Genomic DNA, 22989 nt, shown 5'->3' on the forward strand with positions numbered 1-22989 from the left:
TCAAAGTTATAGTGTTTCTATTAAGCTCTGTCTACACTATCAAACTGTATGTGACAAAAAATGTGATGTGCCCATATATGGACATGATGATGTCATATCACTACCATATTTAAGCATATCACTACAATATTTGGGCACATCACACTGTTTTTTGTCAAACTAGTTTGAGAGTGTAGACAGAGCTTTTAGTATAGGCCTAATATGTTTATGTATTTGTGACGTCTTCCTTTCTTAGCTAACTTTGTCTATAGCATCGGTGAATTATTAAAGGTATAGGCCTAAACGTTTTATAATAACAGTTGTGTTTTCTGTTTTATGGACATAACCCAATAACCTAATAACTATATTATTTTTGTGTTATAGTTTTCAATACAAAACTATACTGATTCACTTATTTTTCCTTTGCTACCTAATAACAATAAATGATTATAAAGGCTATAATAAATATTGAAATGAACCAACATTTTTGCGCGCGTTAGATATTCGTAAGAACTATTGACCAATCAAACGGCTTCTGTCTATCGACATAGCGCGCCGAACCGTTTAATAAATGAGCATATTCTCTTAGGGGTATTGTTCACACGATTTATACAAAAATTTTGATTATTATGACAATTTAATTGAAAGCATACGTCGGATACGAATACGGTTGAAACACGTTGCCAGCACAACTCAATATTTCAATGTATTTAAAAAGTATATTGCATTGTTATTTCCTTGTGTTTAAATGCAAGAGGATGTTTATTGTTTCCTTGTTGTTTTGTTAAAGGAACTTAGTCAGAAGGAAACGTCAACATTTGGCAGAGGGAGAGCCCGTTATAGGAAGACTGGGGGTCCCATTGGATGGCATTTTCCCACAGAATTAAGAGGCACAAACACGGATATGCTCTTTTTCTAATTATAAGGAAATGCACTTTATTTCACCATGTTTTTCATCAGCAATCAGAAAACTTCCGCACGAAAAATAAATAATTTGATTTGAAATAAGCACTACTGGACCAGAGTCTAGTGTAGACTTACCGTACGAACTTGTTTCTGCTGGAATTTGCCGAATTAGTTTATAGTTGGTGTTAAACCACTGAAAACTTTTCTTCACGAAATCGGAGTTTACAAACAAAGGGCTTTGTAGTTCGTGCGAAAGATTCAAACATGATTTTCTTGAACAAAGTGTTTATTTAAAAAAAAAATGTATGATGATTATAAATGGAAGACATGAACCGGGTCACCATCATCTTCCGTGCCAGTCGCCTAGCGCATGCGCATATCACAAACATGACGTAATTGGGTAAGCAGTCGACATAGTCGACGTGAAAATCTAAAAATCCCTATTGTAATATCGTTGTCATCCTTCCCTATTATCAACATTGTATTATTATCATCATAAAATGATCATCATCGTTGATCATTGCCGAAGCAATTCGCTTTTGTTAAATTATAGTTATTGTGATTGTTGTTACAGTAGCAGTAATAGGCAATAAAGACGATTGAAAGTAATAAACACATAATGTTATCATAACGAAAGACATAATAAACGAAGAGGTTAACCGTAAGTAATTATCTTCCGTATACAGTGTACACACCCCTTAAACGCCTTCGCGTGACGACCCGAAAGTGATAGCGTGCCAAGTTACAAATCCGGTAAAGTGAAAAATCAGGTTAATTTTGATAAGAATCAGCGAATGATTGGATTCGTAAAGGTCATTGTAGTTTTATATATTGGTAATATTCATCATGAAATTTCATATAATAATCATTATTTTTAAGGGGATAAAGCTCTGTCTACACTATCAAACTAGTTCGACAAAAAAAGTGTGATGTGCCCAAATATGGTAGTGATATGATGTCATCGTGTCCATGAACACATCACATTTTTTTGTCACATAAAGTTTGATAATGTAGACGGAGCTAAGGTGTTTAAAGTAAAGGAAACGGCGTTAACATAACGTGTTACGAACAGACAAGGTAATGACGTCATCCGTGTTGATATTCGTCGGCCGTACACGCCAACGCCGTTAGTGACGTCATCATTGCAATACTCTGGTTCCTCAAGTCGTTCGATGCGGACTTCTTGCAACATAATAATGTGATATAGTGATCGTCGAAGGCCGCCTATCCTCTAACAGGTTGAGTACAGGCTCCTTACTAACTTGTTACGCAATAAAGCAGTTTTGGTCGATTTTTACCGGCTTTCTTCAAAAGTGCATTTGTTACTTACGTCATTATCGCCGTAACATTATATTTATCTCCATATACAATTAAACGTAGTCATTAAAACAAATATATAAAAAAAATACATTATTATTTTTCAATTATCAACAACAATATCGAAGTGAAAAATAATAATAATTTAGTCCAAGTGTTTATTAATATTTTAATTATTAATCGCCAATGTACAACAAATAATTTATAAACACCTAAAAGGTTACACAGGTAATGACCGTGATTGTGCAATGCCGTGATGCTGCTTATAACATAGGCCTATTATAATTATGAGCCATTAGCATATATAATGTGCATGGCATTATAACTATTTTTTATTACGTAATATATAGTTATATACTCTCGCTCTTCATGGTTCATTTACTAGTATGGCAGTAACATAAAACAAAAGTAGATGAATCGAATGGAATTTTAAGTGAATGAAGAGAATAAACAAATAAGTAGGCCTACGGTTTTCGATGAAACATGTTGGGAGAATGATGAGATTATGAAAAATGACAAAATCAAACGAAAATCCGAGCAAAAAGCATTGTCCTGTTATACCGGTACCCAAGTGGGTGTCACTGACGGGTGAAATGACCATGAGGCCTGGATCGTTCGCTTGACCTCAATTTATTCCGTTTTTCATATATACGTTTAGATTGTGATAGATAGCTGGTCGATCGGTGGTGATATATTGTTTTGTTTAAATTTTTTTATAAAAATTTAATTACAACTATAAAAACAAAAGTGTTCATGGCATCAATTTCATTTACGAACATTACAGGCAAACGTTAAAAAGAAACTTTGGTTTAATATTGAATTCATTTTAAATTTACCTTTTATTTAAAAAACCCAGGGTCCTTTTTAAAGTCACGCGGTTTGTTACTTAACACCGCCAGGGAATCACCGCGTCTTGGGGAAGCCCTCCAGTAAACAATTGTCCGCTACTTTCATTTCATCGCATCCAAACAATAATTCCATTCCAACCCCACACGATTCATTGAGTGCTGGAGTCACGAGTTTTAACAGCTTTTGTTCAGGTGGAATAGTTTAAATGGGCTTTCTCTGCAAAATCTAATGAATTTGGTTTTGCGCAACAACACACTTGACCTCGAATAAAAGTTTTGTTCACATTATAAATGGTAAATAATTAATCGCGCTTGTAGAATTGTGCTAAAACGCTCAGTATTTCGTTTTGAATTATGGCGGCGATAAAATTCTAATATGATGGTTTATTAATATTTAAATAGTGTGTTACGCACGGTACCAACCCCAGTCCTGAGTTAAAATCATGCTTGATATTGGATGTATATGTTGAAAAAATTCCCAATGAAAATAAGCTTTTTGGGCTATCCTGGAAAATCTTTTATAAATGTATTTATTTGTAATGTCAGTAATTTATGTTATCACTTTGTAATAATAATATAATAATAATAAGATTTTTATAGCGCACATCATACCACTAAAGAGTGCTCAAGGCGCAATACTTTGTATGTATTTTTTATGATGATTTTCCTAATAAATTCAAATCAAATCAAATATTCAATTTTGTTTAAAAACAAACCAGATTAATTAAAAATCTAAAATAAAACGACAGCAGAAATATGTTGGATACTCGATATGAAATTAGCTGTGAAACCCCGCAGTGGACAGACGCGTAATTCCAGAAAAACAACTAAACGTCCTCGTATTGATTTCGTATGCCATACGTACGTTTGCGATCTCGCTCATAAAATCTGTAAAATAATAATACTTAAACGTACACGTACATCCAGGGTAGTCGATCGCCATGACTCATAATTGACGTTTAATTCACATTCAAATGTGAGACCAATAGAATTATATATTCGACTTTTGCAGAATCAGGAATACGATCGACGAGTTGGGTATAAAAAGATGTACGTCTGTCTTTCACATCGAGCTCTATGTTAATTCTGTCCCTGTGTGAATGCTGGAGAAAAAGGTGTCAAAATGATTTCTGCAGTTGCATCTGAATCCGGCATTCATTAATACCACCATTTTTGTTGTTGTTATTTCTATAGGATAAAGCCTTCTTTGTTTAGCGTTTCGAACACTTTTTTGTATATGCCTTAAGACAACCACCATATTCATACTTATTACAGTAATATTCCTTTTCCTCATCTCTTGCCTCAAATTAATTGCGTAAATAAGAAGAAGATTTGATATTAATTATAATAGAATAAAACGACTTGGGAACAGCCTTTCTAAATATAGATTCATTATGATTGGCCGCGCAGGCAGTCATGCGCAGTGTGTTTTTTTTGCAAAGCAGCTCCGAGAGAGAAAAATAAAATTCTGTTGTCGAGCAAACTCTGGCGGGGAAACAGTGGGTGGACTTAACAGAATAAAAAGGTAAGCTTAATTGTTAGATTTCTTCTTCTAAAAATTGTACATAATTTTGATTTGTTTTATAATTTATGTCGGATTTTCATTGAAATTTCTGAATTGGCGGTCGTAATTAAGTCGCACGTATCGACTTACTGCTGCGATGATCAGCTGAGCAGCAGATCAGCTGTTTAGTATGGGAAAATCGAGAACGTAACACTTGATGGATTCTGAGTGGAATGATTTCATTTACAATCGTCGTACATCATTTTAGCCATAATTTATGGATAAAAAGCATAATTAACATGTTAAACTAGAGGAAATGTATGCTTTTCAACACAATTCTAAGAAAATCGTTAGCAAACATTATACAGACGACTAATGTGTCGTGTAATCTATGTTCGATTAGGATTTTTTGGCGATAAAAAAACCGCCTACAATATTTTTAACAGAGAACGTGAACATATTTAATCATCATTAAAATTATGTAATAAATTAAAAAGTAGGCTAAATCATGACATAAACTCATCATGTTGTTTAAAATGATGTCGTTTTGGTGTAGATGATGACGACATACAGCTACCGTGTTACCGACATATACCACCGTTCTATAATATCTTATACATTTTCAGGACGGGAATCGGAATCGTAAAAGAAGTAAATATTTCCTATATTTTACCCAAGGATTAGATAAATGATCTATTTTCTTAACCACCATTGTTTTGACTTGTTTCGATTAAAGACGTTTTTGCATAACTATACATCACTACTGGTCTTTGTCAAAACAGATCGACATGGTCAAGCCATGGTCAAACGTCAACCCTTTCTTTTCATTCTTGACCTTAAGTAAATAAGCTCAACCGTCGAAATACCAAACAAACGCGTGTTAATAAATACTGAACTAATATATTATTATTAATATTAATTATAATGCAGTACTGTATTTTATTGCGCGAATATTTTGTCCGCTTTGAATTGAAATCTGCTTGACCATTGAGCCCGATATCAATGAAGTTGACCATCAGCGATAATTGGTCACTATCTGTGATGATTTTGATAAGAAAGCCATTGTCAATATAGTACACTGAATAACTGTTTAATGTTTAATCTGTTAAAACACGGATTATTTATGAAACAGGCCATTATAGTTATTATAAAATAACGGTTTTGATACATAAAATAACGGTACGATACAACTGTTACCTTTAATTTGGCCTACATTGTATACAGTTAGAAAGTACAAGTATATACAGAGTTCTGCTGAAACATAAGTATTTAATTTTTAATTATGACATGTGCGCTACTAGCCTACTACACAACACACGTGTAATGTTACTGTACTGTTACACAGTGTAATAATAGTGGTATATTTCGTAATGTTTTATATTATTTCTCAACCATTGATTGTAATTGACAGTGATTTCGCAACTGACAGACGTCGTGTTGGACAAAGGAACAATGAAATCGGGCGCTCCTATTTATTAGTCAGTATTAGTGTCAAGCCAATAATTCAATAAATCGTTATTTTTATACGACGTTATTAATTACAAAATATTAGGCTATTAATTATGATATGATTAAATCACTAAATTACTCCGCCCTATATGATCGGGTAAGGCAAACTTAGTTTGTCGATCATTCCGAATTTCCTCCAATGATCGGAGTGACATCGTGTGCGTCGTGGTGGTGGTATATAAAACGTGCATCGCCAAAACGGTGATATCGTCGTCATGACGTCGTAACACGTGCGCCACACCGTAAATTCCTCCTGTCGACCATCCCCCCTCCACCATCCCCTTTGTTTTTATTTGCGCGTGCACGTCACGACGGACAGAGCTTCTCTCTTCACATGCAGATAGAGATAAGTGCGTGTTTTCATTCACAACGCACGTGAGACACACCGTCAAAAACACCGGGTGAATTTTACTTGATTTATGGGGAATGAACTCATGCTCTCAAGAGAAGTCATCAACCGCATGTCTACAAACATTATTTTACCCTAGAGACGTTAGCATACAGTATTTTTAGGCCTAGCTAGGCTAAGTACATGTACAGGTATGTACTATGATAAAACTTTTTTTTTTAAATATCGGAGATCGTGAAACATGCTCTGGTTCCTGGAAATCACGTGATCATCTCCCCAAGGCCGACTGTCTATATAGGCCTATAATAAATAGACTTTAAAATTTACCAAAAATATCCCTTTTCAATCGGAGTGTTTATAGGCCTATATATATTAAACACAATGCGTGGGCAAGGTAATCGCGTACTACCCGATGGTGTAACATTATAAATTTCTATTACGCAATTGAAGTCGTAAACATCGTACGATGGCATAAGGTCATTGACTTCCTTATCGTCCTAATTCTATTCTAATTAATATATTATGTTAAGACATATATCACATTCACCTTCTATGTTGAAGTTTTTTTAGCGTATATTTTCTAACAGTATACAATACAACAAATTCGATTTAAAAAAAAATTATTCTTTTTATTTACTATTATTATATAAACTATAGCCTAAAGTCTATGTAAATTTATATTTTTACCAATTAAAAAATTGATATCAATAATGCCCTCCCAACCCCACCCACCGAAAAAAAACCACCCCACAATATTTTTGTCATTTACCAAGACCTATACCTATTTATTGTGATCCTAGACAATACAATTATAAATAACATTGAAAGTAAACAATATATTAAACATTTGGATGGGCTTAATTCATTCCAATCAAGGTTATTTAACAGCAGACAAAGTTGGAACATAATCAGCAGAGAAATCAGGGCGGTAAAATGTACTACAGCACAAACAAAACAAATGAATTCTGTCAGCAGACCGAATTATATAATCTTCTAAAAATCTATGCTTCCCTTTGGTATAATCTCCATTTATATCCCAACTAATCCAGCACAGGCTGTGTGTATGCCAAATGTTGATCTGATCTTGAACTTTACAAGGATTAATAAACTATCCAATCAATGGATAAAATTACTGATTGCTTTCTAAACACTTTGTATTCATTCATAAAAACGTTGTATTGCATCATCTCACACAGAACATGAGTAGAACACGCAAACAGCATTCATTAATTTATTGTATAACGGTGAGGTAGTTTATAAAGTAGAGAGCTGTGGATTCAAGTCTAGACTTGAATTTGTTGCGTTGAGCAGTAAGTTTTGTGTTATATTTTCAGTTTTAAAGGAAGAATTGTACTATTTAATTACATGCTTTTTTCAGTACTATACTTTTATTATAATTATTTATATAAACTAATTATTATTTTTACATTTGAGAATAAAACCTAAATTGGCACCATATGTTTTGTTCAGGAATTCATAATAAATTATCATATTTTGATACCAACTACTAAACTAAAAATTTCTAGAAACCACATTTGTATAAATAAATAAAAATAAATTTAATTTATAATTTAAAGTTAAGTGCATTCTTCGCAACAGTTTTGACATAAACTCCACTTAATATTTTGAGTTGACTACAAAATATGTATTTTAATTAATTTTTAATCTTCATTTATTTTGTAGGTGCTATATATTTTTGTAACAAGTGCACAAAACGACAAAATGGCTCCCTCACTGGAAACAGCCCAACGCAGGCGGTTGTGGCTCGTAGTCACCATGGTATTTGAGAACTTATTTTTTTCAGCCGTTCTTTTGGGATGGAGTTCTCTATTACTGGTCCTAAAGAAAGAAAGATTTTATTATTATCTCTGTGAAGGAGGTAAGTTTGTGCTAATTTAATTATTTAATTTAATCATCAAGAATCAATTAAAGTGAAAAATAATTAAATAAATATCATTATTAAAGTTGTTGTTACTAGAGGTTGGCCGAGAATAGAAATGGACACCACTTACATGACCCAATAAAGTGGCCTGTTATTAAAAGCGTCCCCCTGAATATAGGCATTATTGACTATAGCCTACTGTACACAAATATTTCCTGTCATTCGGTTTCATTGCAAAGTGTATTAGTAAGTGTGCCCCCTGAATAGAAGTTTCCTCTTCATAGAGGTGTCCCCTGAATAGGGGTGTCCTCTGAATTGGAGTGTCCCCTGAATAGGAGTGTCCCCTGAATAGGAGTGTCCCCTGAATAGAGGTGTCCCCTGAATGGAGGTGTCCCCTAAATAGGGGTGTCCTCTGAATAGGGGTGTCCTCTGAATAGCGGTGTCACAAAGGAGGGGTTCTACTTTTATTTCCTGCTGAAATAAATCTGGCAACTTCTAGTCTTATAGCAAATTAGTATTGTATTTTGTAGGTACCCTACGCTTAATTGGAATTAAACGTGTATAGATTAACCACTACTGAGGTGTGAATTTCAGTTGTGAAATTTAATATCAAGTGTTAATACCGGACTAGTTAAGTTGTGATGAGCCCATGTCAGTGACGACATTAAAAACAACACTCTTCAACAACGATCGATCAAACATGTCACCAGTGTTTCTGAAAATAGTGATTGTAAAAAGGAGACCTTTTGTAAGTAAGGTACAAAATAACCCCAAATCTTGACAAGAGATATGAAAAGTACACATTTGTTAATCGATAACAATCAAAGTCTGAAATGTTTATCAAAAGTATCTTGTTGTCCTTAGTTCATTTTTCTGATTATGAAGGAATTCCGGCATAGACCTTTTGAAAGTACATAGGATAAGGAGCATTATCTAAAAATTATCATATTTGAACTACAAGATAAAACGTACAGGGGCGGATCCAGGATTATGTGCTGAACCGAATGTCCTCTTTTTGCATTGTATTATTCAAAATTGAGTGGCGACCGGGTCGGGTTGAACAACCCTTTGAATCTTTTGCCTACGGTATGTTGTTCCAGATCGAAAAATTCCATTACTATTATAAAATTTAAAACTAAATATAATGCAATATTTAAAAAACAAAACAAAATATAAGGCTGTAGTGTAATCATACATTAACAGGTTAGACAAAGGGCTTGGTTCAGGAACAAATAGAAGAGTGAATATTGGGAACTTTTCTCATTTTCCGTTATAGATTTATTATATAATAGTTGACCATTTTCAAAATCTTTTATTTAAATTTAAATAAAAAATATGTCAGAACGTTCAGTTGAATTGATTCAAATTGTTCTCTCTTAATTTTTAATAAGCAGTCATTAAAATTCACAACTTATTATAAACATCTGTTTGAACTAAATAAGCTTTAGTTATTATGTGTGGGTGGATAAGTATTAAGAATTTACTGTTTAGATTTTGCATATAAGAATTACGGTTTCATAACATTTGAGACTATTGTTCTGTAATTGTACAGTTTTTTAAATCGTTCAGTGCCTGTTACAGTGGTGTAACAGCTATGAGCGCTCACTGGCTAAACCCAGGGGCCCTTGAGCAGTGCAAAGAGGAAAAAACAGGCATTAAAATATCGAAAAAGGCTAAAAACGCCCGAGGGGGGCCACTTAGGGTTCCTAAACCAGGGGCCTCAGGCCTTTACGCTATACCACTAGCCTGTTAATTTATATTTGAATCAAACAACTACGACCTCATCGGGCAACAGTTTCACCTCCATCCTTTCAGTTTTAGTAAATATCTCTGCATAAATAAAATTAAAAATATTACAGTATATAATAAGAGAAACACCAAAAAAAATCCATCACTTTATTTCATTTTGAAAATGCGTCCCGCAAACCTTACTTTTACTAAAAGAAATTTAACTTTCACTTCTGTTAGAGAATACTGGTATTTTTATTGTGACTTTTCGAAAAGTGAAAATGGTCATTGAACTGCACTAGGTCGAAAAAGAAAACATGATACCTTTATAACAAAGACAGCAAAACAAATCAGGTGATTGGTCAATGTTGACAATGGCTTACCAGATTGGTACCAGGTCAGCTGTTGACAATAACATTTAGAAATTCATATGCAGTTATTATTACTAATGAATAAAGCATTATGCTATACTATTAGTATTAACCACGTAGAATTATATATATATTCTCGGTTGGGGCGACATTTTCTCATTCTCACAGATTTCCTCATTTCTATCGTTTCAAATTAATTAATTAAATTTCAGTATATCACCGGGCGGTTTAGAATTAATGTTCTTTGCCTAATGTGTTTATATATATTGTATATATATATACCTTAGAATATAGGTGTGTTTCTTATACTTTTAGGCGTACAATACCATCTTCCGACAATAGTCTTAAAACGTGAGGTAGACGGTTGCCAAAAAATGTTTGACAATAATATTTGTTTTTGAGTCATGTTTGATATGGAAATGATTATATAACACCTGGGTCATATGTATAAAATCAAGGGTCTTCCTTCTTCTGTGTTTACCTGACCAAAACGTGTTCTCAATATAAATTTTGGCCACAAACTGTTGTTAATACAAGTTTGTTTCTTCCTAATCAGACTGAAGTGTGGGCCTATAGTATGTAACAGAAAGAGCTTAGCAAGCTAGGGGAAACAAACAAACCGTTCTCCCCATCCCCCCACTTTTTATGCCTTTTTCAAACTTAGCCTAGATTAGCAAGTTTTTTTTTTCCATTTTCCTGGAAAAAATCAATCCTTATAAATATCTTGGCTACAGGCTTGTTTAACAACCATTTCGATGAAATAGATTTTAGAAGGTTATTTTAAAAACTTCATCTCCATCCTTCCTACCGGTACTAAGTAATCTTGGATGATAAAGAAGTAGCCATAGTGCCAAGTTTAAATATTTTCACATAGAATAACTGGTAACCATGATTAATTTCATCCTTCCTTTGTATTGTGTTGGATTAAAGTCAAACATGTTTTATGAAACGTTTGCCAAGTTTTCTGTTGTTATTTTTCCACTTGTAGTGGACAAGCCCATAAACAGAGGATATACAGAGGTTAGACTGACCTTATTTTGTACCAGGAAAGATCAAAGTCAAGGCCATCTTTTGGTTTATTTTATTATTGTAATGTAGATTGTAGAATATATGTTTGTATTTGACTGGTAGCATTGTACAAAGGTGCATACAAAGAAAGAAAAAGCATGAATTGGTAGATAAAAATATTATTCTTTTGTCTGTCATCCATTTTTCATAAAAATAATCGCGATGGTTTAGATTGACTGAATGCTTCTATTATTCCTCTATGTATATTTATTTTCTAATTCTTTCTTTAAAAGGTCTTTAAATTTCAAAACAAATGCCCAGGCACCACCAAGGCATCACCGATCAGCTGTTTCTAAAGCTGACCTGGGAAAAAAGCTAAAATGATACCCTCATTAACAGACAATACATACAGTAGCCAATCAGAGTGCTGTATTCTGTCGTCATCAAAAGAGTCTATTCAATTCTTCAAATATATATATTTTCAGTTCCATGTTTTTGTTTAGTAATTGACATAATTACATTTGTTTGTTTCTTTAAAAATGAAAATAGAAGTTTTTATTCTGCAAATGAAACGCAGATTTTTAAACCCTTGATAGAAAAAAACAAGCCTTGCTGTGTTTTATTATTCTTTAAAATATACATGAGTTTTCCATGAAATGTTATACCTCAGGGATAACCCTAAGCTTATTAACAACCCCTTCTGTACACACCCCCTTTTGTGACCAATCAGCTTGCAGTATCTGGATGACAATTACCAAGCTGCAGCTGTTTATGCTTAGCAACAGCATATCATTAAAGTTTACTTATCATACATGAAACCAACCAATCAGATGGCTTAAAAATCACCTGAGCTCAGCCAATTCTAGAATCTTTGCTCTGTACTTAAAAGTAATGTCATAATTTATTAAACATTTATTTTAAACACATTAAAATTTCTATAAATATAAATTTGTGTTAATAAAAAACATTATTTGTATTTATGGATGCTAGCCATTTTGACAAGCAGTGGAGCCTACTGTATTGTTACAAATTTTGGGGATGGAAAGGAAAACAAAGGAAATCTAGTTGCTGTATCATTTTTGTTGTACTATAACTGATTAACCTTAATTATTTATGTGTTGGGTCATTGGCTATTCAATGTGTACTTATTGGATTGATTCCTGCACTAAGTATTTATTATTAGACAAGAATAGACAAACAACACTGTTTAATGAAACACAATCAAATGCATTAATAAGTGGAATTGACTTTGTTACCGTACATGTTTCAGAGATTCTAAATATATGGATGTATTGTAATATTAATATTTAAATTAAATTAGGTATGAAAAAGGATACAACGATCAAGGCCGTAGCGAGAGGTTAAAAACAGACGAGGCAAAGACGCTTTAAATATAATTATTTATGTAAAATATGACGATATGTGCAGGGGAATTGGGGTGGGTAGTGAAAATTAACAATTTCAGACGAGGTGAACGCCTTATCTGCCTCATGCTGGCTACGGCCCTGACAATGTATGTCAAAATTGTGAAGAAAAATAAATAAGATAAAAACATATTTAGAAAAGAAAGAAGAAAGGAAATGATAGATTGTGCATAAAAAGGTTGAGTGCCCGAAAGAGTGCAATAATATTAAAAAGATTAGAGGGGTAATCCAAAGTTCACTTGACCTTTCAAAACGATTAGTGTGACCCAGCCAGGTACACACTCATGCACGTCTCACATCTTTTCCATCCACCCCCTGTAATTGTTTTCATATTTTTATATATTTATGTATCAATCATCAATTATTGAAATGTTACGACCTAAAATTGATAAAATCTTGTTTTTTTCCCAAAAAGATGAAACACTAATGGATGGTGAAAACACAACAGAATCCAGTACATATTTGGAAAATGGGACATATATATATACGGAGTATACGACGACTACGGCGGCATCAACACCAGTAACAACCATGCAGTCTGATATTGATATATATGTAATAGGGTGTCGGGAGCAAGACGAGAAGTTAAACCTTGCGTTCACAGTGGGATCGTTTTTACTAAGCGGCCTTACATTTCCTATTGGAATGGTCATGGATAAAATAGGATGCCGTTACCTCAGGATTGTCGGAAGGTGAATTGAGTGACTTTTTTTTCCCTTCTTAGTCATCGAGTGGAAATAATAATTCATATCAACTTATTGTCACAAATATAACAGTCAACAAACAACAAATAAAACACGAGGAAGCCACCCTGAAAAAGATTGTACACACTCTCTCAACTCTCTTATCTTAATTTCAATTTCTCTATTTATCATCTTCTTAATTAATTTATTCTGGATACAATAACTTCTTATTACCTTATTGTTTTTTTGTAAGGGGTCTCGGCTTAAAAGCTTTGCTTATTTTGAGTTCCCTTTTCCAGAACTTTTTGGTGACATATTTGTACATATCCTTAGTTTTATGGAATAAATTTATTTTGATTGATTGACCCCTTGCCTCTGTTGGAAGATGAAATTGAATGATTTGACCAGGGAGAAAATGGCAAAAGGCTTCCTACTTTCTAGGAGTTTTATCAGATAATCTATATTGTTTTTACAACTCTTGTAACATGACCACAGTGCTGATATTGCCATTTTCCCCCTAACTGCAAAAGTAAAATGGTAAAATCCCAACCAGTTTTATAATTTTAAAAAAATCCCCAAAGGTAAAAAATAAGTATGCGTAATTCTCTCTATCTATCAAGATAAATAAATAATAATTGAGAATTTGAAGTTTGATCTCAGCAAACAAAGGACAATCAGATCTTTCATGAAAAGCATTGTTTGTTAATCGATTTTGACCTTTGAACTCCGATGAATAGTAGATCAAAGTTGAGTGACTGTTTTAGTAGAATATTACATACTAATAAACTCATCCTTTGTTATATAACGAAAAAATTAAAAGGTAATTTTCACGGGAATTATAAATATAAATTGTCAATTATGCCAGAATAGAAAAAGAGTTCAATAGGTTTACAGTTATGGCAAAGCAAAATATTTGCTCATTTTTAAATCAATTTTCTCTGACGTAGTTTGGATTATAAAAGATGAAAGTTTCCAAGAAAATTTACAGGACATGTTGAACAAAATGTAAAAGCAATACTACAGATTGGTTTGCTGTTATTCATAGAGGGTTTTAAAAACTAGTATAATAAATCATTGCCATGTACTGAAGGAATATGTATATATAGGCGATAACAGTAGTTTATATATTCATGGAATTGGTCTAAAATGTTGAAATAATTGTGTAAATCCATATTTATTTTAAGCTAAATTCTTCTTTTCTTCTCAGTCTTATGTTCGCTTTCTCATGCATTTTATTCGGGTTTGCTGATGTAGAGACGTCGTCATGGTTACTCTTCCCAGCGGTCGCTTTCAACGGCGTTGGAGGAATTATCACTACCTTCACATCATTCCAGGTAAAGAATCAAGAATAATGGAATTTTAAAAAATTTATTATTATTACTCCAAACTTTTTAAGGTGGGCTAACACCCACATCAATTGGCCCTCACTCAATATACTAATAGTAACCTGAAAAGTCGGTCTATTATAATATTAACCAATGTAGTACTGTATTAGAATTAAAGCTCTGTCTACACTATCAAATTAGTTTGACAAAGAAAGTGTGATGTGCCTAAATATTGTAGTGATATGCCCAAATATGGTAATGATATGACATCATCATGTCTATATATGGGCACATCACATTTTTTTGTAACATTTGATAGTGTGATAGTGTGGACAGAGCTTTAGAATTCAAGAAACTTTAGAATTAGAATTACATTTTAAAGACCGTTTGTAAAAATAGACAACAAAACAGATGAATGGCAGACAGAACGTGACCGTTTTAAATGTACGGTTGCGCTGCTGACAACGTGATCTGTTTCAAAATTGTTATACCAATGAGCCGTGGCACCGACGAGAAGGTTCACCTATGATACTTAGAAAAGTCCCTACATCTGTCTGTAATTAAGTGGAAAGTGGAATACAGACAGATGAGGTAGAAAGGGTCGCAACTTAAGTAGATTTTAAGCGAACCGGGTAATAACCAAAGGTGAACCTACTTACATACCATTCATAGACGACACATTTAGTTTTCCCTCAAGGTGGTTTTGGTCAAATTTAGAAATGGTGTGTGTAGTAGATTGTAGGCCTATTAGTTCTTTTATTTTACGTATCTTGTTTCGAAAACCTTATTTTTTACTGGTGTTAATTCACTAGTACTTGTGACAAAAAAATGTGATGTGCCTGAATATGGTAGTGATACTGTATACCCAAATATGGTAGTGATATGACATCATCATGTCCATTTATGGGCACATCACATTTGTTTGTGACATAAAGTTTGTGTAGACAAGGCTTTACAGTTTGGATATTGTATTTTCAAGTACAGTACAAACATTTACAAATACAGCAATTGAACTGCTATTGTATATGTCTGTAATCATTTAATACCGTTTTGATTTTATGATCTTTCGGGGAAATATCTTACAGATACTTTGGATTCTTCTAAATTTCATTTCAACATTAATTGGTTTTGTTTAAAGCTCTGTCTACACTATCAAACTTTATGTGACAAAAAAATGTGATGTGCCCATTTATGGACATGATGATGTCATATCTCTACCATATTTGGGCATATCGTTACCAAATTTGAGCACATCTTTTCAAATTTTTAATTTTATTTTGTGAATATTACTGTTCATAAAGGTCAACAAACTTTACCTGTACTAATTTGTTTCAGATTGCTAACTTATTCCCTGCCAAAAGGTCCACCGTCATCAGTCTCAATATCGGGTCATACGCCTCAGCCGCCATCCTGTTCATGATCCTCAAGGTACGTTAACGACGTAATAATGTATCCACAACACCTGTTGAGCCATTAACCCCCCGGAGGCTGCCGGCAAACTTTAAATCTTAAACTTTAAATCACTGGAACATTGTCAAGTTCATTTTTCTAGTGTTGCTTGTCATATTCAACACATTGTGTGTGTGATAGAGGAGAGTGATATTTTGGCAGACAGTCACGTTCTGCGATCACTAGAAAACAAAGCATATTGTAATGTTTTCAATTCAAAATTATGTTTTTAATTCAGAGAATATGTGTTTGTTTTCAAACTATTTAAAACACATTATTTTCGTTTTACAAACCAAAACAAACATTAACGAGAGTGACATGAAACATTTTAAGAAAAACATCCGAGAAAAAACAAGTAAATACTATATACAATATACAATGCAATAAAACTTTCATTTGGTTGTGGTAATACAATTTCATAAAAACGTTCAAAAAGCAAAGTACACAAAAGGCAAGCACAATCACAATTATCATGTTAAAAAACAAATAAATAAACAAAGAAAAAACCAAATAAATATAACTAACAAGATAAATTTATTTATAACATCTATATACAGGTATAATCATTTTTTACTCATATAATGAAATGATTTCAACAAGTGCTTAAATATAACTATATTTGGAAAGTTTAAATCGAAATTCTCTATTCTATGGCAACATTAACCCCTCCCCCAACCACCTCCAGAACCATTTTCCCACCAAACATACATTAATAAATTAACAAGCATTTCATTTATATAATCTTCCAATAGGGATTGTACGACTTTGGTGTGAGCCGGCAGATGATGTTCCTGGGTGTAGCTATATGTACCTTATTTATACCTATTAACTGTTGGATCAATGTACCTGTTGAACCCATTCCAGACCCAGAGGGCAATACCGGGTAAGTTTAAGCTACACATGGTTTCCATAAAATCACTCTGTTTACAATGCCAAACGTTGCAAACAAGTTGTAGCCTGTGGCGGATAGAAGAGGTTTGAATAGGGATGGCACAGGGGTTAAAAATGTTGGAATGAAGTGCTCCTAGGCCAACCCCACTCTCCCTCTCCCCTCCCTCTACCCTAACCCTCCTACCCCTCTTTCTCCACTTGATCATTCCCTTCAAAAAGCAAATTCATTTATAAAATTTGTTTATTTTCAGTATGAACTGGCACATGCTGAGTTTTAATCATCGTATTAGTGGAAAGAAATTTGAAAAACATGTGACGACGGTCGGCCGACGCCTTAGTCTCGACACGGACAACGTGTTCCTACCACCCGGTAAAGGGTTCTATTCCAACGTCAGCAGCTTTGATCAACCTTTTGGAGGTCAGGTTAAGAAAGAGAAGGATATCGAAGAAATTAAACTAGAAATGAGAAATGGAAAACCGCATTATTCTTCACAGTAAGATTTACTTTTTCTTCTCATCACATCATCTCAGCAAGACTATTTCTGCGAAGTTCAATCAAACATATCATTAAGTAATAATTAATATTTAAACAATAGAAACTTTGATTAGGTAAAGAGGGGTCATTTCATTGTTTGCTGCTGCTAGCATCCATTGCATAAAAGATGTAAAAGATTCACATAAAGATTACTGTATAAAACACTGTCTACACTATCAAACTAGTTTGACAAATAAGTGTTATGTGCCCAAATATGGTGGTGATATGCCCAAATATGGTAGTGATATATCATAATCATATATGGGCACACCACATTTTTTTGTGACATAAAGTTTGATAGTGTAGACAAGGCTTTAAACAATGACCTACACTTTTTACCTGCAGATTACACCTGGAAGTGAAGTTAGAAGGCGATGCTAAGGAAGGCGATAAGAGCTTCTTGAAGTCTGTGTTTAGCCCCATCTACATGTTAAGTGTGTTGGTATTGTGCATTGTACAACTCCGTCTTCTGTTCTTCATCGGCTCCATCTCTCAGCTACTTGAACGTCTTGTTGGTGATAACCCAGTCGTAGGTAAATAAGACCGTTTTAGAGAAAAATGTTTTCATTGTTATTAATCTATTATTTTTTACCACTTTGGCCTTCCATATATATTCTTACACACAGAATGAGAACTTGTGCTACTGTCTACTTCAGACTACTAAAAATACAGGAAGAGAAATACAATATATATAAGTTCAAACATTAGTCTAGGAAAGTGTAAAGCTCACACAAAAAAAGTGTGATGTTCCCAAATATGGTAGTGATATGCCCAAATATGGTAGTGATATGACTTCATCATGTCCATATATTTGTCACATAAAGTTTGATAGTGTAGACAGAGCTTAACATTTGTTGTGATTGTCTTTTCAGTAAACAATTACATCAACGTATTCGGACTGATGCAGCTGCTATGCCTTCTCAGCAGTCCTGTGATTGGCATCGTCATGGATTGGAAAATCAAGGCTTCCTTCGAACAAGAGAAGCGTGACAAACGCGAAAGACGGCAGTCATATGACAGACGGGCTTCAACATGCTCTGAAAAGCGGGGATCCGTCTCTCATGACAAACGTGCCTCGATCTCAAAAGACAAACGCGGTTCTGTATCATCTCAGAGACGCGTGTCTCTTGGCTTCTTGCGCAAGTTCAGTACAACGTCAGAAGATATCCTCTATGATGGATTCAACCCACCACCTTCGCTCAAGATTAGGAAATTATTAAATGCTGCAGTTGCGTTTGCGATTACGACGACGCTACTCATGATCTTCGGTGTAACAGTACTAATTCCAAACATTGGTCTTCAGGTTAGTGTTTTAGTTTTACGGTTCCACCCCTGGATCTGACCCTCTCCCAACAGAGGACTGGTTTAAATTAACCGAAACACAACCTTGATTTAATAACATTACAAAGGACCATACAGATTTACACATTTTATTTATTATAATTATTCATTTATCTATACTAATACAACCAGAATGTTTAATTAATTTAAATTGATGACTTTATCTTTCAGATTCTCAGTTTTCTTTTGCATACAGTCGTCAGAGGTTTCATCCATAGTGCTGTGTGTGGCCTTTATGCAATTACGTAAGTACAAGAAAATTGCTTCACTTCTCAGTCTTAAGTTAAACTTTTTTACAAAAAAAGTGTGATGTGCTCAAATAGGGTAGTGATATGACATCATCATGTCCTTATAAGGGCACATCATATTTTTTTGTCACATAAAGTTTGATAGTGTGGACAGAGCTTAACATCTACCTTTGTTGTAATTTATAACACAACTATTACTGTTTTCTTTACAGGTATCCTGCCAATCAAATAGGAAGCCTTGTTGGTCTGCAGTCTCTGGTGTCAGCCTGTGCCACTCTCTTGCAATATCCCATCTTTGTTGCCATTGAAGGACCCTTAGAATCAGATCCTTTTGTGGTAAGTTCAATTAGTTATAAACATTAAAGATGTATTGTCTCCCCAAAAACATGAAAAATGAAGAATAATTTAAAAATAGAGAAGACTTTGTATAGGCCATTTCGCAGTTTTAATAAAGTTAATCACTTCTGAATAAAAAATTAAAATTATGTTTTCACTTATAAAAAATAAAAAATTAACAGTTAAATTCAACCAAAAACCTATTGACCTCCAGTTAATTTGACTATTTTTTGCGTCATTTTTTCAGGTAAAATAAATTTGTATCCAATTTTTGGTCAAAGTGAATAACTTTGAATGGCATTTTCAACAAAAACTTTAGGGGGACAATATACCTTTAAATATCACTGCTTTATAAACTGTGGGATTCGGGAAAGGCAATGAGATAGGAATAAGGGGGAAATTGGAAGAATGGGTGGATATATGAATGTGTGTGAAGGTGGGTTTATCCCCCCACACTAATTTTTTTAATTCATATACCCTTAATGTAAATTTGTATACCTTATACAAAGAATCTATTGCATTTTTAATACAGAATTGTTTAAATATAAAAATTAAATTTGTGATATTATTTAAACAATTACAATTTTAACACCATGTTTTCTTTCAAACCTTCTGCTTTCTTCCATGATGTTTTCAACAATGCAGAAGGTGGGCATTTATCAATGCTAGTTTTGAGTGTTTATTTTCATATCTTTGTACCATGTCCCTTTAATACTCCTTGTTGATTGTTGATATTCTAAACTGTTTTGTGGTGTTAATTGTAAAACATTTTATTGGCAAAGAACCAAATTGAAGTCAATCAATACAATTTGTACTGATTTCTTTAAAAATATTTAAACTTAACTGTAGTAATAGCATGACCTTTAGTTAAAGTGTGGTTATCACTAGGACACAGTGCAATGATGTAAAGTACACTGCATGTAATTTGATCAATCACAAGCGATGGGTCACCCAAACTGTCTCTTGTCATTGGTCAACCCCCTTGTGTTGCGTCTTAGTGGGAACCAAGCTTTACGTCTTTACTTTCATTTCTATCTTTCTTAAATATTGTGTGTAAGGCGTCCACATTTAGTATACCAGCTATTAATTAATATTGCACCAATGTAATACAAAATACAATTCCTTATTTTATTTTGTTTACTCTGGTTTACTGTAATAATTTGAGACAATCTGTATTTCCTTAGTTGCTTTATGGTGGGCGGTATCTCTATATTGAAATAGTGACCTTGTAAAAGGAATTTAACTAACTTCCTATTAAAGCAAAACAAAGGGATTGTGTTTGAATATGATGCAAATTAAAAAGTTTGTTCAAGTGTCAAAAAAGGAAAGAGGTCAGACTTCAAAAGGTCAATTGACTGAGAAAAATTGGAATCGTGATAGAAATAATGTAGAGATATTTGTGTGTGTACTGTTATTCTGTAGTCCTTATAAGGATATTATTTTTTTAAATTATTTCATTAAAATTTTAAATAATTGATTGTGTCTCTTAAGCTCTGTCTACACTATCAAACTTTATGTGACAAAAAAATATGGACATAATGATGTCATATCACTACCATATTTAAGCATATCACTACAATATTTGGATACATCACACTTTTTTTTTCAAACTAGTTTGATAGTGTAGACAGAGCTTTATATTTGTTGTACATTCCTTTGAAAATGTGATACATAATCATAACAATACAATTAATAAATAATAATAAATTTATATAATAAAAACTTTTGTTTGTTTTCATAGGTGAATGTTGGCCTGTTTGTAATCACTGTACTGTGTTATGGGCTTCCAATTTACATGTGGTGGTTAGCAAGAAAGTTGCGCTCTGAACAACTCGACGCTGAGCTTGAATTGGGCGAACCACTGATGCATCAACCTACCCAATCACTGAGCACCGTCCCTGAAGACGTATGATGAGAGACCAATCGAAAGGCTTCTAGTTTTATGGAGACGAATGACTTGATGACATTGTCTTTGAACTTGCTAAACGTTGCTTAAATGTGAGAGCGCTTCGAGCCTTATGTTCTTGCTTGTGGTTATTGTTTTACACATTTAGAATAAATGGCTGCATCATCACTATCTGAAATGGACAACAATAATATCTTAGTTGCAGAACGTTGTAACTAAATTATTGATATTGCCAGTGTGGTTACAGTTTAGTGAGAAGTTAACTCACTAAGAAAAACCAAAAAAAAATAATTGAGTATATTGGTACTTTGATATTATTTTTTATTTCATTTCAAAGATTGTTTCTTTGTATGGTCCATTTGGACGTTTATAATGTACATATTAATTACCAAAAACATGATGATAATATAAATACATATTTATGTGCAAGAGAACACAACATGTTAATGATAAACATCACAACATAAAAAATACTGGAGAAATAAGACAGCATAGGGTATATGTGTACAATTCTTAAGGAGGATATAAACAGAGGATCTTCAAAAGAAAAAAAAATGGTGCAATTGTATTTTCCTCCCAATAAAGAGGATTTTTAACTTTGTTTCGTTGCCATGGTTATGATTTAAAAGTACTGTGTATTACTACGAACGTCGTTGGGGCACAAACCGGCCCAGGTATTTTTTCTTTTCATATTTTCTACCATAAATGGTAGTTCACATTACCTTAAGGAGTGAAAAAAAATAGTATAGAAATTATGAGTACAAAATATTTTTCTGCACTTTTAAGGGAGTAAAGTATGGGACCCAAGATAGAAATTAATGAGGGTAACTTAACTGTTAAATCATAATAGTGCTTGAAAGTAAGTGTTGCACTGACTATCATTATGTCAAGAATCACGATTCTTTTTTGGTCCAGTATCAGAAAATTTGATTTTCTTTTGGCAATACATAATTACATATTTTAAAATATATAAACAAAAAAAACAGTTCTGGAGGTCAGTATGTTTGTGTGTAGTAAGAATGAAATATTACTAATTTTAAATATTTTTACTTTTTATGTTCATTTTTATCCATGAGGAAAACATTTTGTTAATTGTTGAAAAGTTTTACTTGAGATAGGTAATAGACTTATTAAAAAAGGATTCTGTTTATCCATTATATTTGTAATGTTTACAAATTATATTTGTGTTTGAGAAATAATAGATGTAAAGAAGGGTAGTGTTGGCCAGGGAGGGAGTTTTTTAAACTTAAAAACAACTCCCTGGTTCTGGGTCAATTGACAATTTGATGATGTTGTTATGTCAGTTATATGCTTTGAAATAAAAAATGACACAAAATATTGTTGTTCAAATATGTTGCTATTAATAGTTTAATTAAAAAAATAATAATGATAATGCATAAATTACAATAAATAAAATAGAAATTTGGATACAAACCTGCGCTTATTATAG

The 22989-nt window shown here is 33.2% G+C and overlaps 1 protein-coding gene across 1 annotated transcript; it reads left to right on the forward strand.

Annotated features, from left to right (window-relative positions):
* The first annotated feature begins 8134 nt into the window (after nt 1–8134).
* LOC144835729 (large neutral amino acids transporter small subunit 4-like) lies at nt 8135–22875 on the forward strand. The gene is made up of 11 exons (XM_078690808.1): nt 8135–8291; nt 13241–13517; nt 14716–14842; nt 16169–16261; nt 17035–17165; nt 17425–17667; nt 18054–18241; nt 18581–19011; nt 19221–19294; nt 19510–19633; nt 21375–22875. The coding sequence occupies exons 1-11, from the start codon at nt 8135–8137 to the stop codon at nt 21543–21545; spliced, it is 2016 nt and encodes a 671-aa protein (XP_078546934.1). The 3' UTR covers nt 21546–22875.
* The last annotated feature ends 114 nt before the right edge of the window (nt 22876–22989 follow it).

Source organism: Antedon bifida, chromosome 2, assembly GCF_963402885.1.
Source record: "Antedon bifida chromosome 2, ecAntBifi1.1, whole genome shotgun sequence".
Classification (NCBI taxonomy): domain Eukaryota; kingdom Metazoa; phylum Echinodermata; class Crinoidea; order Comatulida; family Antedonidae; genus Antedon; species Antedon bifida.

What these genes read in the sequence shown, in the direction of transcription:
- LOC144835729 (XM_078690808.1), top strand. Translation starts at nt 8,135, where the DNA reads ATGGCTCCCTCACTGGAAACAGCCCAACGCAGGCGGTTGTGGCTCGTA. An exon ending in TGGTGATAACCCAGTCGTAG is followed by an intron (nt 18,242 to 18,580) that starts GTAAATAAGACC and finishes TTGTCTTTTCAG; the next exon opens with TAAACAATTACATCAACGTA. An exon ending in TAGAATCAGATCCTTTTGTG is followed by an intron (nt 19,634 to 21,374) that starts GTAAGTTCAATT and finishes TTGTTTTCATAG; the next exon opens with GTGAATGTTGGCCTGTTTGT.